Source organism: Myotis davidii, unplaced genomic scaffold, assembly GCF_000327345.1.
Source record: "Myotis davidii unplaced genomic scaffold, ASM32734v1 scaffold216, whole genome shotgun sequence".
Lineage (NCBI taxonomy): Eukaryota > Metazoa > Chordata > Mammalia > Chiroptera > Vespertilionidae > Myotis > Myotis davidii.
In genome coordinates, this window is record NW_006287277.1 from 890,231 (window position 1) to 905,209 (window position 14,979).

At 42.6% G+C, this 14,979-nt stretch overlaps 1 protein-coding gene across 5 annotated transcripts in view; it reads left to right on the forward strand.

Moving 5' to 3' along the window:
- The first annotated feature begins 4,721 nt into the window (after nucleotides 1-4,721).
- GEMIN8 (gem nuclear organelle associated protein 8) overlaps nucleotides 4,722-14,979 on the forward strand; it is a 23,784-nt gene continuing 13,526 nt past the window's right edge. For 2 of the 5 annotated variants that reach the window (XM_015560876.1, XM_015560872.1), the window contains exons 1-3: nucleotides 4,722-4,829; nucleotides 13,895-13,939; nucleotides 14,571-14,681. In XM_015560876.1, coding sequence (XP_015416362.1) covers nucleotides 13,928-13,939; nucleotides 14,571-14,681 — 123 coding nt within the window. In that variant the 5' untranslated portion in view covers nucleotides 4,722-4,829; nucleotides 13,895-13,927. The other 3 variants (XM_015560874.1, XM_015560873.1, XM_015560875.1) reach the window with 3 other exon arrangements.

Sequence of the window (14,979 nt, forward strand, 5' to 3'; positions counted from 1 at the left end):
CCGGTTTCAAAGTAACATCTTAGGAGTTGTTAGCACCACCTACATGACTGAGGCAAGGGGACTGGCTCCCAATCAACTTCTCCACAACACTCAGGTAGCAGAGGGGTGCTGGAGGGGTCTAAAAAGCCCCATAAAATTAGCTATGGCTTCCCACACCTGGCAGGATCATCCACACCTGCACATCTCTGAGGGGAATTCCGGGTCCCAGTATCACAATCTGGGATTATTCTGTGCTACTTTGTGCTTTAGGTAATGGCCTCTGTAGATTGTCTTGCCCTGGGGTTTACTAGTAAATAAACTCTGCATCCTCACAGGGCCTTTGGGCATACCTCAGTCAACCTGATAGCCAGCTGCTGGGACAAGCAGCAGAGTTCTCCAAAATATAAAAAAAAGGACATGCCATGCTGCAGCTGGAGCTTCGTTTTCCCCAAGCTCTGACTAACTCCCCCCCCTACACACACACACATGCCTCTCCCACCCCCAAGATACATTGATATGAGATTACTGTGGCATATGGCCTTAACAGACCATGGAATTTTTAGGAGCTCCGTTAAAAGGAATGGTTCTCAACTGGGAGCAATGTTGCCTCCCTGCCCAAGGGAGATTTGTCAATTTTGGCTAAACATCCTACAATGCACAGGGAAGCCCCCACGATGAAGGATTATGCCTCCCCAGATGTCCTAGTGCTGAGGGTGAGAAACCCTCCTTTTTTTGAGGGTATCTTTGAAAAGTTTTATTAAATTTTTATTATAAGTAATTGTATTCAAAACAAAAATAAGCGCAGATAATACAGAAGAGCATAAAATACAAAGTAAAAGATCTTCCCACCCACTTCCAATCATCAGAGGTAATGCTGTCAACAATGCCTACATGGTGCTCTAGAGCAGTGGTCACCAACCTTTCGGACCTCACAGACCACCAGTTGGCGACCGCTGTTCTAGAGAAATTCTACTTCAAAGAGTTAGGAAGGACCTTTTAAACTCTTGCTAAAATCCATATAGGGGTTATTACTAATTTTTTATATTTTTATTGATTTCAGAGAGCAAGAGAGAGGGAGAGAGAGATAGAAACATCAATGATGAGAGAGACTCATTGATCGGCCACCTTCCACAACCTGGGCATGTGCCCTGACTGGGAATCCAACCATGACCTCCTGGTTCATAGGTCGATGCTCAGCCGTCGAGCCACGCCAGCTGGGTGGGTTATTACTAATTTGAGATTATTGCTTTAAAAAAAAATCAAAGAAAGTGCCAGACAACAGGGTAACAAGTGGTAGGATTTATAAATTGCTAAAGGATGACACTAAAACTCATGTGAACTCCAACCTTCTTCAGCCTCCATTTCAGAATCAGTTTCTCACTCACCCTGGTCAGCTCTCTGGAGTAACAAATGCCCATCCTTTTCAAAAGGGATTGTCCCTTGTTCGTGCTTAGTGTTCCCCATCACCAATATTTCCATGCAAGTGAATTTAAATGATTAATTACTAAAACTTAGCCAGGAAGATAAAAAGAACAGGGCCACCTTCTCAGTAAGCTACAGAATTTCCACTCCCTGTAGCAATGGGGATGCGGAAGAATCTGCTAGCTTCCTGCCTTCTTCTTTAGTTAACTTTTAGCTGGGAACCTGGCTAGCAGACAATTCCAAGACTCCACTACCCTTAGGATGGTCCAGTAATGAAGCTCTGGCCATTAGTGGGATTTAAGCAGAAGTGTGACTGGAGACTTAAAGTAGACTCAAAGCTGTGGTTCTCAACTGGGGGTAGCTTATGTCCTAGGGGACATTTGGCATTGTCTGGGACATTTTTAATTGTCACAGCTGGGGGATGCTAGTAGCATCTACTGAGTAGAGCCCAGGAATGCTGCTAAACATCCTACAATGCACAAGAGAGCCCCCAAACCCAGAATTGCCCAGCTTCAAATTGAATTGTGCCAAGGTGGAAAACACTACCTTAGAGAGACGGGGCTTGCCACAGCTTCCCATCTCTCTCTTCCTGCTGGCTGAAAGTAAGGCACAGTAGTGTGCCATCTTGTGCCATGTGAGCCAAGGCAACAAACCAGGGAGCATGAAGCAACAAAATAGGTGGAATTTGAGTCTCTGGCCAGGTGGGTCTACCTCACCACTCTGAGCACCTTCCACCCAGAGACAGAATATATACACACACTCATAGTACTATATACTCATAGCACGCCAGTAACTGCTCTACCTGACACATATCTACATGTATCTACTCTAGGCCTGCTTGGTTCTGCCTTTCCCAGGGGTACTTCAGCTCTTTCTCCCTCTATCTTCTCCCTCTTCTTCTCCCTTTCTTTCCTCCCCTGATGCAGTTTCTTCCATAAGGCGGAGATTTAGCCAGGCCCCAATTAATTTATCAGCCTCAATCCACACCTGAATTTTCCCAGAAGACATATAATTCCTATCATTCCCTACCCCCATTTCCCATCCATAGATATCCCATTTCATCCCACATCCATTTTCTAAACAGTAGAGAAAGTATCTTGTCTAAAGTAATCTCCCTCAATATAGAAACACTTTCTGGCCTTTACCTGCTAGATTTTCTTCATATAACTTACCATCATATACAATTATATTATCTGTTTATTGTCTATGCTCTACTCAACAGTGTTAATTTTATAAGGTCAAAAACGTCCTGTTCACCACTGTATATTGGGTAAATAGAATACCACTGTCTGATAGGCATTTATAAATACATAATGCATGCCGCATATATAATTTTAAATGTCTTACTAGCCATGTTAAAGTGATAGTGGGGGAGGGCACGTAGGAAGAATAGAGCCACAGTTGTTTGATAATCATTCACCTTAACTAACTATAGATGAGAAGTTTTCTTACAAACCTTGGGAAGCTGGAGGATGAAACAAGGCTGTAAAAAGATACTAGTAAGATGCCTGGATGGTTCCATTACTCAGAAAAGAAATACATTTTGAGAACTGTGCCCAGACCCTGACCCCCTCTGGTTGTTTTTCTCAGGAAGGTTGTTTTTCTCAGGAAGGTTGTTTTTCTCTACCCCCCCCCCCAGGCTGAGCCTGACATCATAGATTAGCTACCTTGTGATGGGATTTTGAGCTCCTGCAGGCCTGACTGCAGACCCTATCCTCCCTTTTCCATGTTACACTTGCAGCTGCAGGTAGCTATCTTCTCCCTCCTGTGTATATAACCAGCCAACTGGTGTGTGTGGGGTGGGGGCTCTGAGCAGAATTTGCAGGGTGACCGACTGCTCTCCCATACTGCTGGCATTATTGGAATAAACACTCATATATGATTCAACCCTGTTTGCTTAATTTGGCTCAAGTAGTGACAGGCGACCTGGGATCAATTGTGTCCAGTTTCAAAAGTAAAAAGATCATTTAATTTTTATCTTATAATTTATTTTACCTAAATAGTCCTTCCCTAACATGCTCTATTTTTAAAAAATGAGATTTTTTTTAGCCTTGGCCCGTGTTCCTCACTGGTTAGAGTGTTGCCCTATGCACCTAAAGGTTGCTGGTTCGATTCCCAGTCATGAGCACAAGCCTAGCTTGCAGGTTCTATCCCCAGACTGAGGCAACCAATAGAGTGTCTCTCTTACACCAATGTTTCTCTCTACCCGCCCCTTCTACCCTCTCTTCCACTTTCTCTAAAAATCAATGAAAAAAATAACCTCAGGTGAGGATTAACAAAAGAATTGAGATTTTTCTATTTTCTTATACTAATTCTTCAAAACCCTCTGTACGTTACTCTTACAGCACATCTCCATTCAGCTACCACATTCCAAGCTGTGAATAGCCACGGGTGTTGAGTGGCTACAGTGGACAGTGCAGATGCAAAATAATACTTGAAAATAACTGTAGTAGGCACGCAGTACATCTTTGTTAAAGTTAATATTGTTCTGTGCTGTGATTCTTCTATAGTCCAAGAACAGCATGGTAATAATGTCCACGCCATTCATTTAGCCTGACTTAGCCACCTCCTTTTATTAGGCATTTGTTTCCAGTGTTCACTTCTTAAAATAATTCTGCAAGGAGCACCCAGTTTACATCTGTTTTCCCTTGGAATAAATTCCCAGATGTGAAAATTCTAGTACTTAAAGTATGCCTCTTTTAGAGCTCTTGCCACATTTTGCCAAGTTACCCCCGAAAAAAAATATGCCTCTTACACTTCGAGTGGTTTATCTTGGTTATTAATGATTTCTCTGCGATACTAACAGGGCAAGTACTGCTGATAAAGATTGTGATGATAAAAAGTAATGTTAATAGGCACCACTTGTGTGTTTGCTCTAACGCACCAGGCACTGTGCACTAGGTATTTTTCACACACATTATGGGAGAGGACCTGTGGCACAGCAAAGTCAATAGACTAAGCGCTACAATGGCGCTCAAACTCAGATCTGGATGACTATTTCCAAAGCCGGGCGGTTTTCCCCTGGGCCGCGACCACCCTCCCTTGAGAAAAGCGAAATATCAAAGGCCGAGGAACTATGGTGGGGTCGGGGGCCGCGCAGAAACCACCTTCGTGGTCGCAGCGGTCCGGATCCTCGCCGTAGCACCGCGACCAGTGTCGCACGCGACTCCTCTGTTCACCCCCCTCCAGCCGCTCCCACGTTCAACTCGAGGGGTGGACCCTTCTCCGGCGCCCGCCCCCAGCTTCGTGGTGCAGAACGCGCCGCGGACGTGGCGTCACCACGGTGAGGGCGGGACTTCCGGCGCTCGGTGTGGCGAATCGGAAGTTCACGTCTTGTCGCCGTGGCGATAGCTCCGCCCTCTCCCCCCGCCACGGAGAAGTAGGTCCCTGCGTCCCACCGCCCAGGATCTGGAAGCTGGGAGCCCGAGGTGACTCCGGGGACGGCTGGGTGTTCTTTGGGAGGTGAAGCGTAGCCTGGCTTCCTCGGAGGCCCTGAGAGCCGAGGGCTTGGCTGTCACGTTGTCGTAGAAGTTACCATCTCGCGGTAAAAGGTGGAGCAGAGGCCCAAGAGATGCCTAACTCCTTGCTGGTATTTTTGTGACGAGGGCCTAGTTGCAGTCTTCTCCGCTCGCACGTGCGTCAGAATCACTGGGCCCCCATTCCAGGTCAATTAAATTCGAATCCCTAGAAGTAGGGCCCAGGCGTCGGTATTTTTATTAAAGTTCCCCATTGTGATTCTGGTGTGCCAGGGGCATTGTGATAAGCTAGATGTGGAAGGTGAATTCGGCCTGCCCATCCAGCCCAGGGCAGCCTTCTGCTTGGAGGGACGTCTAGGATATTGGTCCGTCTTCTTAAAAAATTGGGTTTTCTTTCTTTTCCCTCGCACTTTGACCTCTGTGGGAAGTCGGGGGTGGAAGTGGAAGTTATCTGGAGAACATTTGTATGCACCTTACCCGTGGACATGGGGAATGCCTTTGCCCTTTTTTCTTACTCAGTAGTTAAACCAGTAGCCAACCAGTACCCATTAGCTTTGAAATCCAGAGAGTTCCTTAGTACAAACCAGTGGGTTCTGAACAATTTCTTTATCAGAAATTATTTTTAAAGTTATTTCACAGGCTAGGTTCTGTATTCAGCTGTCTTGAACCTGAAGTCAGAACAGCATTACTCGAAAGTCCAGACTAAAGATTAATAACACAAATGAGACTTCTGGGGCTATTTACTTTCAACATACAATGTATGCTTATATTGTTTATAAAATTAACAGTTCCTTTGGGATGGTAATGCAAACAGAAAATTGTGTATTTTGAAAGATTGTTAGTAACTTTGGATGGGTATAACTGAAGGCAAGTTCACTGTAAGGTGTGCACGTCTGTGTGTGCTCATTGCTCTGCTGGGAAAGTATATACACTAAAGCTCTAGAGAGAAATTTTCATTCTAAAACTTTTACAGAGGGTGAAAGATTGTTGTATCTTTTAGGGTTCACCATTGAAGGATATAATGTGAGATGAGCGGGGTGGGGAAAATAGAACATGTAGGCTGGAGTTTGGAAAGTTTTCAAACTAGCTACAGAGCTCCTGGAACCACTGATCTACAACAGGAAATCCAGTTGCAGGACAGAGAAAAAAGTGAACAAGTGAAGAACGTATAACTATAGTTCAGGGCTCCTCAAACTTTTTAAACACGGCCAGTTCACTGTCCCTCAGACCGTTGGAGGGCCGGACTATAGTTTTAAAAAAAAACTATGAACAAATTCCTATGCACACTGCACATATCTTATTTTGAAGTAAAAAAAAACAAAACGGGAACAAATACAATATTTGTATTTGGATGTGGCCTGCGGGCCATAGTTTGAGGACTCCTGATATAGTTGGTCATATACATTGAAAATATCTTTGAAAACATTAGTTAAATAACTTACGCTTTCTGAAAAAAAATTGGAGCTTTTATAATAAAGTCAGTTATTTGAATGATTAGCTACTCAGTGATTTTAGAGAGGGTAGAGGTAGGAGGAGAATGTGTTACCAGGAAACAACAATCCCAATAGCATTCAAGGAAAGGAAATATTAGCTATGATTTTTATGCTGGAAGAAAAATGGGAAATTTAAAAGAAGTAGACTGCCAAATCCATGCCTACAGATAATTGATTAAACCCCAAATGAGTGAGGCATAATGAATGCTGTATACATTCAGAAAAGAGAGATTAACATGAAATTACCATGTATGTATTTATAGAAGTAAAATTTGAAATAAGGCTCCTGAAATCTACTGATGCTCTTAACCACTTTTAAACTAGCCATGGGTTTTGCTGGTAGGCGCTTAACTTACATTACCTGACTGTTCACTTATTTCTTTATGATCACACTAGGTTTTTTACTGCATGAAGGATATACTTACAGTGAAGAGATCTTACTGTCTCTTCTTATGAGTTGTTTTATTATTATGTCCTCATCCCAGTTTTCAGCAATCCTGTTGCCTGTTGTGTTTGTGAGTGTGAGAGTAACTTCTTTTTGGGTGTCCTCATATTTCACTTCTGATTCTGACCTTAGTCACAAGGGCATTTGGTGAACTTTTAAAGAAATCCATTCACAAGTCCATCACTCTTGCTGACAAATTAAACAATGCCATTCTGTGGGTAGACTGTTATCCATGTTAAAAAGAATTAACTACATCTTTTCAGTCTATCTCCTTCCCTCAGGCTATGTTTCTTTGTGCCATTACTTATTGCAACATCCGGAAGACTGTAAACTGGGGTTTGGGGGTGAGGGGGTAAGGAAATAAAACTGCTTGTGGGCTCCCTTGCCTATGGTGGCTGTTAGAGACGGAAAGGTGTGGTCTTGCTGAACACGGAAGCCTGTACACTTGTGGGAGACCTGTGTCTGGGAGGTGGAGCTTGGGCTGTTGAGGGTAGAAGACCATTCAGACTTGATGTCCAAAACACTGAGCAGGGACCATGCAAAGCCACAGGAGGGAGCCAGATGAACTTACCAGCCTTATTAGCTGCTGGGAGTGAGGGCAGGAAACAGTGCTCTCAAAAAAACCTCATTTTATTATTTCTCTTAGGTGAGGAGGTTCCTACCAGTGTGTGTTATTGGAAGTCATCCACTCGGGTAGGGTTATTAAAACCGCATGACTCCATTTATGTAATTCAGATTTCTCACCATATCTTATTATGAACAATCTCCAGCAGACCCTCCTCCTCCATCCTTTTACCTTAAAACATTGTAATGAAGGCCTAATTAGATCCTGAAATTATTTCATTGGCTCAGAGAATCAAATCAGTGGGAGCTTTATAGGAATGGTACAACTTTCAGGGCTTTAACCAGCATAACTTACTTAATGACTGACTTTTTGTGTGATCCTATGCAAAAATCAAAGCAGGTGAGTTTTCATTTATTTAATTTTCAGAATTCTAGTGGAAAAAGAAGATAGGAAAATCCAGTTACAGATTTATTGTTTCAAGGGAAAGTTGTGCTTTTATTTTATTTATCTGGCTATGACACACCCTAGATCCTATATTTATAAGAATATAAATGCTGTATACAATGGCCCTAACCGGTTTGGCTCAGTGGATAGAGCATCAGCCTGTGGACTCAAGGGTCCCAGGTTCGATTCCGGTCAAGGGCATGTACCTTGGTTGCGGGCACATCCCCAGTAGGGGGTGTGCAGGAGGCAGCTGATCGATGTTTCTCTCTCATCGATGTTTCTAACTCTCTATCCCTCTCCCTTCCTCTCTGTAAAAAATCAATAAAATATATTTTTTTTAAAAAAAATGCTGTATACAATGAAAAGAAGATGTACAATGCCACATTACTTACTTGTGAAATTTTCAAAATAACTTGATGGAAGTAGTCACAGGGTGTCCATTGAAAACTACAAAGCTCTTGTCTGTTGTTATTCATGTATATTTATGCATTTAAAAATGTCTTTTCCAGGATAAGCAGATTCAATGAAGAATGAGCGCATTTTTCAAGCAAGGCTTTATAGGGAAATATATTGTTGAAGACTCAGAGGCGCTGTCTTGCCTGTGGGTCTCGGCAGCGTTCAGTGAATGACCTCAATGCTGTTTTTATTCCTTCCTTCTCTAATGGTTGAGGACAGACAATGAATTCGGTCTCTGTACTTGCCAGGGCTCAGCTGGGTAGTGACTATTATGCCATTGTACTCACGGGGGAAGGGCTGCCTGGTTGGTAGTCCTGTGGCTCCCGGCCTGCCCTGACATTGCCAATCTCTTTTCTTTCAGCTGCATCATCCCATCAGCTCACAAAATGTGCTATAATAGAGTAGGAGACACTCCTAGGGAGGTAGGGAATGAAAGATAAAATTAAAGACCACTGGAAAGGCATCTAAGTCTGCGGCAACCATAAGCTTTCTTTGCTTTGAAATGATAGTGGTGTCTGATGGTGGTGCTGTCATAATGTCTAGAATTATTTTAATGTAGGCCTTTCAGAAACCCAGGTGTTTTTATTAAGTTCTTAAGCATTGTGTGTAGAAAGAATAAGCAGCTTTGAACAGGACCCTTCCCTTGGGAGCTAACTGGTGCAACTAGTGGGGAAGGATGTGTATTCCTTCTCCCAGTGATAAGACTGGGAACTCTCCCTGCTTCCCGTCCTTGTTGGGTCACTGTCTCGATCACGGCAGCTGGTAGAGCAGTGGTTCTCAACCTTATGGCCCTTTAAATACAGTTCCTCATGTTGTGACCCAACCATAAAATGATTTTCGTTGCTACTTCATAACTGTCATGTTGCTACTGTTATCAATGGTCATGTAAATATCTGATCTGCAGGATGGTCTTAGGCGACCCCTGTGAAAGGATCATTCGACCGCCAAGGGGGTCGCGACCCACAGGTTGAGAACCGCTGTGGTAGAGTGTTCATCAGAAATCATGGCACTGCATGTGCATTCTTAAGTCCCGTTGGTTGATACTGTTTTGCAGGAGTTTAAGGTCTTTTTTTCTTAATTAAGTCTTTAAATGTCTATGTAGATCTTTAAGAAGTGATTCAATTTGCTTATTTAGTCATGGAGAGGATTCTTTTGTCCCAAATATTAGGAACTTGTCACCAACATTGGGGTTGGTCATAATCCCAGTTTTCTTGCTTCCACTCGTCTTAGTCCAAGTTTAAGGGTGAGAATCCAAAGTTTTTCCAGTGATTTCCAAGTGGAAAGTGAGGAACAATTAGGATGCTCAGCATATTGAGGGCAGTGTCTGTACAGCTTAATGATGTATGCACGTAAAACGGGTGGGCAAATGATGGCCTGCAGCTTTTCTTTTTTAAAAATATATTTTATTGATTTTTTACAGAGAGGGAGAGGGATAGAGAGTTAGAAACATCGATCAGCTGCCTTCTGCATACTCCCTATTGGGTATGTACCCCCAACCAAGGTACATGCCCTTGACCAGAATTGAACCTGGGACCCTTGAGTCCGCAGGCTGCCGCTCTATCCACTGAGCCAACCCGGTTAGGGCTGGCCTGCAGCTTTTCTGTTGTACTACACAGGAGCTAAAGATAGTGTTTACATTTTTAAAGGGTTGTTCTTTTCAATTGAAAAAAAAGAGACTGGATGTAGCCCATAAGCCCAAAATATTTACTATTTGACCCTTTACAGAAAAAGTTGCTGGCATAAAATACCAAGAGTAATACTGGAAATAGTGAGCTAATCCTATATAATAAAGAGCTAATATGCTAATTAGACTGAACAGCAGAAGGACCATCCCAGACAATCGTCTGGATGATCTTCCTGACTAAGCTAGGGCTGTGGGGCTTTGAGGGCCAGCTGAGGCAGCCAGGGCTTGCAAGGGCTGAGCCCCTTGCATGAATTTCGTGCATCGGGCCTCTAGTAATAATAATAAAGCTCTATGCAAGCTGGTATTCCTTTTTATGTGTTTTTCTATACTTTATCTGATTTAATTTTTCAGAGATTGATTAATTTGTCATTTCAGGAACTATTTTTAAGCAACTATCTGTAGGATTTTAGGAATCTTAAAAATAAGAAAATGTAAGAGGATATGACACATAGGTTTTGGAACTTGGGGGGCGGGGGGAGATAATAAAGCCAAGGATGAAATTGGCATATTTGACATACAGCCCCAGGCCTCTGAACTTGCTGGAGGATGGCAGCAGATGTGATTGTGACTGTCCTAGTGTCTGTCCATACCAATGCAGAAAGCACAGACTAAAACTGAGGACAAAGTTGCCTGTATTCCATCATTAATATAAATTCCTCTTTCCTTAATGGCCTCGGTCTTAAAAGAGTCTAGTCCAGGGGTGGGCAAACTTTTTGACTCGAGGGCCACAATAGGTTCTTATACTGGACCGGAGGGCCGGAACAAAAGCATGGATGGAGTGTTTGTGTGAACTAATATAAATTCAAAGTAAACATCATTACATAAAAGGGTACGGTCTTTTTTTTTCCATAGTTTTATTCATTTCAAACGGGCCGAATTCGGCCTGCGGGCCGTAGTTTGCCCACGGCTGGTCTAGTCCTTTAGCTGATTAGTTGGTGTGCTTTGTAAATAGGCAGCACACTGGGCTGAATCAGAGCTGCTTCTACTTCAAATGCTGAAATTGGCTTTCTTCGCTCATCTCAGCTCATTATCCTGGTGTCTTTCTTGCAAACGTGGTCAGTGTACCTTGCGTGATCTCTAAAGCAGTGTACCATGGCAGCCCTTCTCTCAAATTATTTATTGAATTAAAGGCATAAATAAGTAATCTCTCCTCAAATTAGTGCTTCCCCCTTCTTTTTAATCACAGCCATTGACATTTAGCAGCCTGGTGAACATGATGGATTACACTTGAACTTCTTAAACAGTTGCCTACTTTATCACATCTGCCTACACTTCCCACTCTGCAAAGTGGAGCCTCTCAGACACCATCTCATGCATTTGCAGGATATTGGTGCTGCTTCTTTAAAGCCAGGCTGGATTGTCCCGATTCTAAATAAAAGCAGGCCTTTCTGAGGTCTATAGTAGTGTTCAGTGACAATCATGTTGATTACATATTCGAGGCCGTCAGTTTGGGATAAGTACTATTCACATTAATCTGGTTCTTAGTATGTTTTTTAAGGCTAGAAGGCTGGATTCAAAACTCTTCATCTTCAGAAGACATGCAGATGTTTCCTCGACTTTTCTAATTTAATTCCTAGGCTACTTGTGAATCTCTAAAACAAATTTGATTAAGACACACATGGAGTTCACTTTAATGTCATTAGGTGCTGCAGGTTCTCGGAAATCGATTCGGGAATCGGTGATAGACAGATGAAAACTGGCTGCAGGTAATTAGCACTGAAAGGCTGCACCTTACAGTCTGGCACTCAAGTGTGTGCTGATTTCTGCCATAATTTCATTTTGGGTTCGTTTCACTTCTCTGGGTGGTTAGCCCCTGAATTATATTGACTATTTTAGATTTCTTCAGAGGCCTATAAAGCACAAAGTAGTTAACCACGTTTTCAGATAATGGCTCATGTTTTAAACCTTTAAATTATACTTTAACTGGTTAACTGCCACGATACTTTGAATTTAATTTAAAAAGGTCCACCGCTTGCATCTATAGACGCTTACGGCATACAAATGGTTAAGAGTAATGTGGACTGAATGTGCACTTACATTTTCACTGCATCTGTTAACCTTTTTCCAGTTTACGTTCACTGCATGTGTGTATTTCTGAATTTAGAACAGTGAACAGGAAGTGTGGGTTATATTTAAGATAAATTTACAGAAGTTCATGTCAGCCCTCTTGGAAATACCCTATTTGAAAGCTTATTATATTTAAAAAGTAAGCAAATGATTCTCTTTTAGGTTAAATCTTAAAAGAAGTGGTCATTTTAACGTCTCAACATTACCCATAGTGAAACATCTGATCAAGATTACAGAATAAGTCAAGTTTCTTTCTTAAGGCTTGGAGATTTTTAAATTCTATTCTGTGATTGAGTGAAGTTAGGAAAAATAGGATTCTTTCAGTATCTGATTTCTGAAGTTTCAAATCCTAAGCAACTGCTCAGCAACACATTGTGTTAGTGGCTTCGTCTAACACAGCGGTTCTGAACCTGGGGGTCGAACAACCCTTTCACAGGGGTCGCCTAATACCATCAGTAAACACATATATAATTACATATTGTTTTTGTGATTCATCACTATGCTTTAATTATGTTCAATTTGTAACAATGAAAATACATCCTGCATATCAGATATTTACATTACGATTCATAACAGTAGCAACATGACAGTGATGAAGTAGCAACAAAAATAATTTTATGGTTGGGGGTCACCACAACATGAGGAACTGTATGAAAGGGTCGCGGCATTAGGAAGGTTGAGAACCACTGGTCTAACAGATGCTTAAATTCTCATGCATTTTAGGGTATTTTATTTTGTTTAACTTCTTAGAGTACATTCTGATATAGATTGTCATTTTAGTAGCTCTGAACTCCTGAACAGAAGGAAAAATATTAAGTCGGTTTTAAATGGGTTGTAAAAGGTGCAGATTGGACTTTACCTTTAGGTATTTCCTGTCATATCAGTAAGTCACACGCACTTAGGTAGCGGGGAAAGGCGCAGAATGGGCATAGCAAGGCTCTTGGGCACAGGCATCCTGCATGGTGGCTCCATGAAGAGCCTCCATGGAAGTTTCTCCTCCTGCACAGGGGCAGCGTGGTTAGACAGGGAAAGCGTGGTGTCACCCGCTGGCTGAGAGGTGCTTATCACAACCCAAACCAAAGTAAGGTCCATTGAGGGGCCTTAAAGCGCAGGGCACCAGCCAGGCCGGAAGATGTCTTATTTAGAGGGGCTTCCCCAAGGCCCAACAAAGGTTTCTGGTGAGTTGGCAAGATGAACACTATTCTATTCAAGACTCAGGGACATGCAAGTTTAATTTAAATAGACATTGGCATGAGTTAAGGATTGGTACATAAAATAATAGTTGTCAATTTTAGTTCATATACTAACTATTTATATAGTTATTTTCAATAGGCAAACAAGTTCTGTTGTTAAATCTCTATATGTCGTTGCACTTTAAGGTAGTGACCTTTATGCTGCTGGGGGCATCTTGCATGTCTTTCGGTAGTGCTGATGTAGAGTACAGCTTAGGGAATACTGTCAATAATACTGTGATAACTATGTACGGTGCCAGGTGGGCACTGTAAATATCAGGGGGAACACTTTGTAAAGTATATAATTGTCTAACCACTATGCATGCACCTGAAACCAATACCAAAAAATATTGAAAGGTAAACTGTAATTGAAAAACAAAAATTAGGGAAACCAGTACTTAAAAAGTGAAGTGTCCCTTGAGCCACTTGATCATACCTAAGAGGATCCCTTCTTTTCAGACCACAAGGTCATGCCCAGGTGCCAGGGTCCTGTAGTAGTAATGTGCATGAAGACTAGGCATGGTACTGGCAAGAGGCACCCTATGAGAAGCTGCTTGGCAAACTACAAAATAGCCATGAATGCCACATACCTATACTGACCAGATGTTGCACTGTTGTTGGTCTTTCCTAGTTCCGGTGCCCATTTGGACTTTCACAATCAGAGATGGCAGCAAAGGTAAGATTTTTGTTTTAACTTATAAGAGGAAAAGGTAAATTTTAGTCTTTAAAGTCTTGGTGTTCTCATTCCATGATGGAGAAGACCAAAGAAATACATCAGAAACGAAAAGTAAAAGCACTCCTGGGTGCGTTGCTCAACATCTTTTGTCCGTGGCACTGAGGAATAGGCTGGGCCAGCAGGCATTTAGGGGGCAGAAAGGGAGGAACCAGAAAACATGCCATTCATTAGTCCATATGGTTCTTGGCAGGCCGTTTCAAACTGGGAACTAGTTGCTTAATTATAGTGGATAGAAAGAGCCAAGGTGATAGATGTCCAGTCCTTATCTCTCCCTGCATCCTACTTAAAAATGGTCATTACTAGCTTCTGTCCCACTTTTTTATGGCCATGACATTAAGCTAATTATCCTGTGCGTACCTCATGTACACATACTTCAGAGCGGGTGTGCCTACACTCAGTTTCCATTGTGGGCATGGACCTGTCATGTCCTCTTTGGCCAGCAGCATCCTACAGTAGAGTAGGTTGTTAGTAGATACTCAGTAAATATGTGTTGATAAGTTGATGAAACAATTAGGGATTTATCTTGAGGATGAATTGCAGTGTCGAGCCTACACCTCCCTTTATTTTGTAGATGACATCATCGGAAACTACCACGCCTTGGTCTTGTCATCCAGTATATGCAAGATACTGGCAACATTATTATCAAGCAATGGCTTGGATGCGAAGCCACCAGAATGCCTATCTGAAGGCCGTAAAGTCTTATTTCAGTTCTCCGTGGTACTTCACTCTGGGAGATCTTCCCCGAAGCTCTTATGCTAAGAAGGGTGATCTCCTCAGTCCTTCTGTGCCCATCACTTGGCCTCCCAGGGCTCCCACTGTGGTTATTCACCTTCTCCAAGGTCTGGGCACCGTCCTCACGACAGCACAAGCGAAGACCAATCTTGGTCCACAGAGGAGGCGACAGTGACCGGCTCAGATGCTTGGGTGGAGTACGACCTGAGCAGCATGGAGATCACGGAGGAGCTCCGCCAGTACTTTGC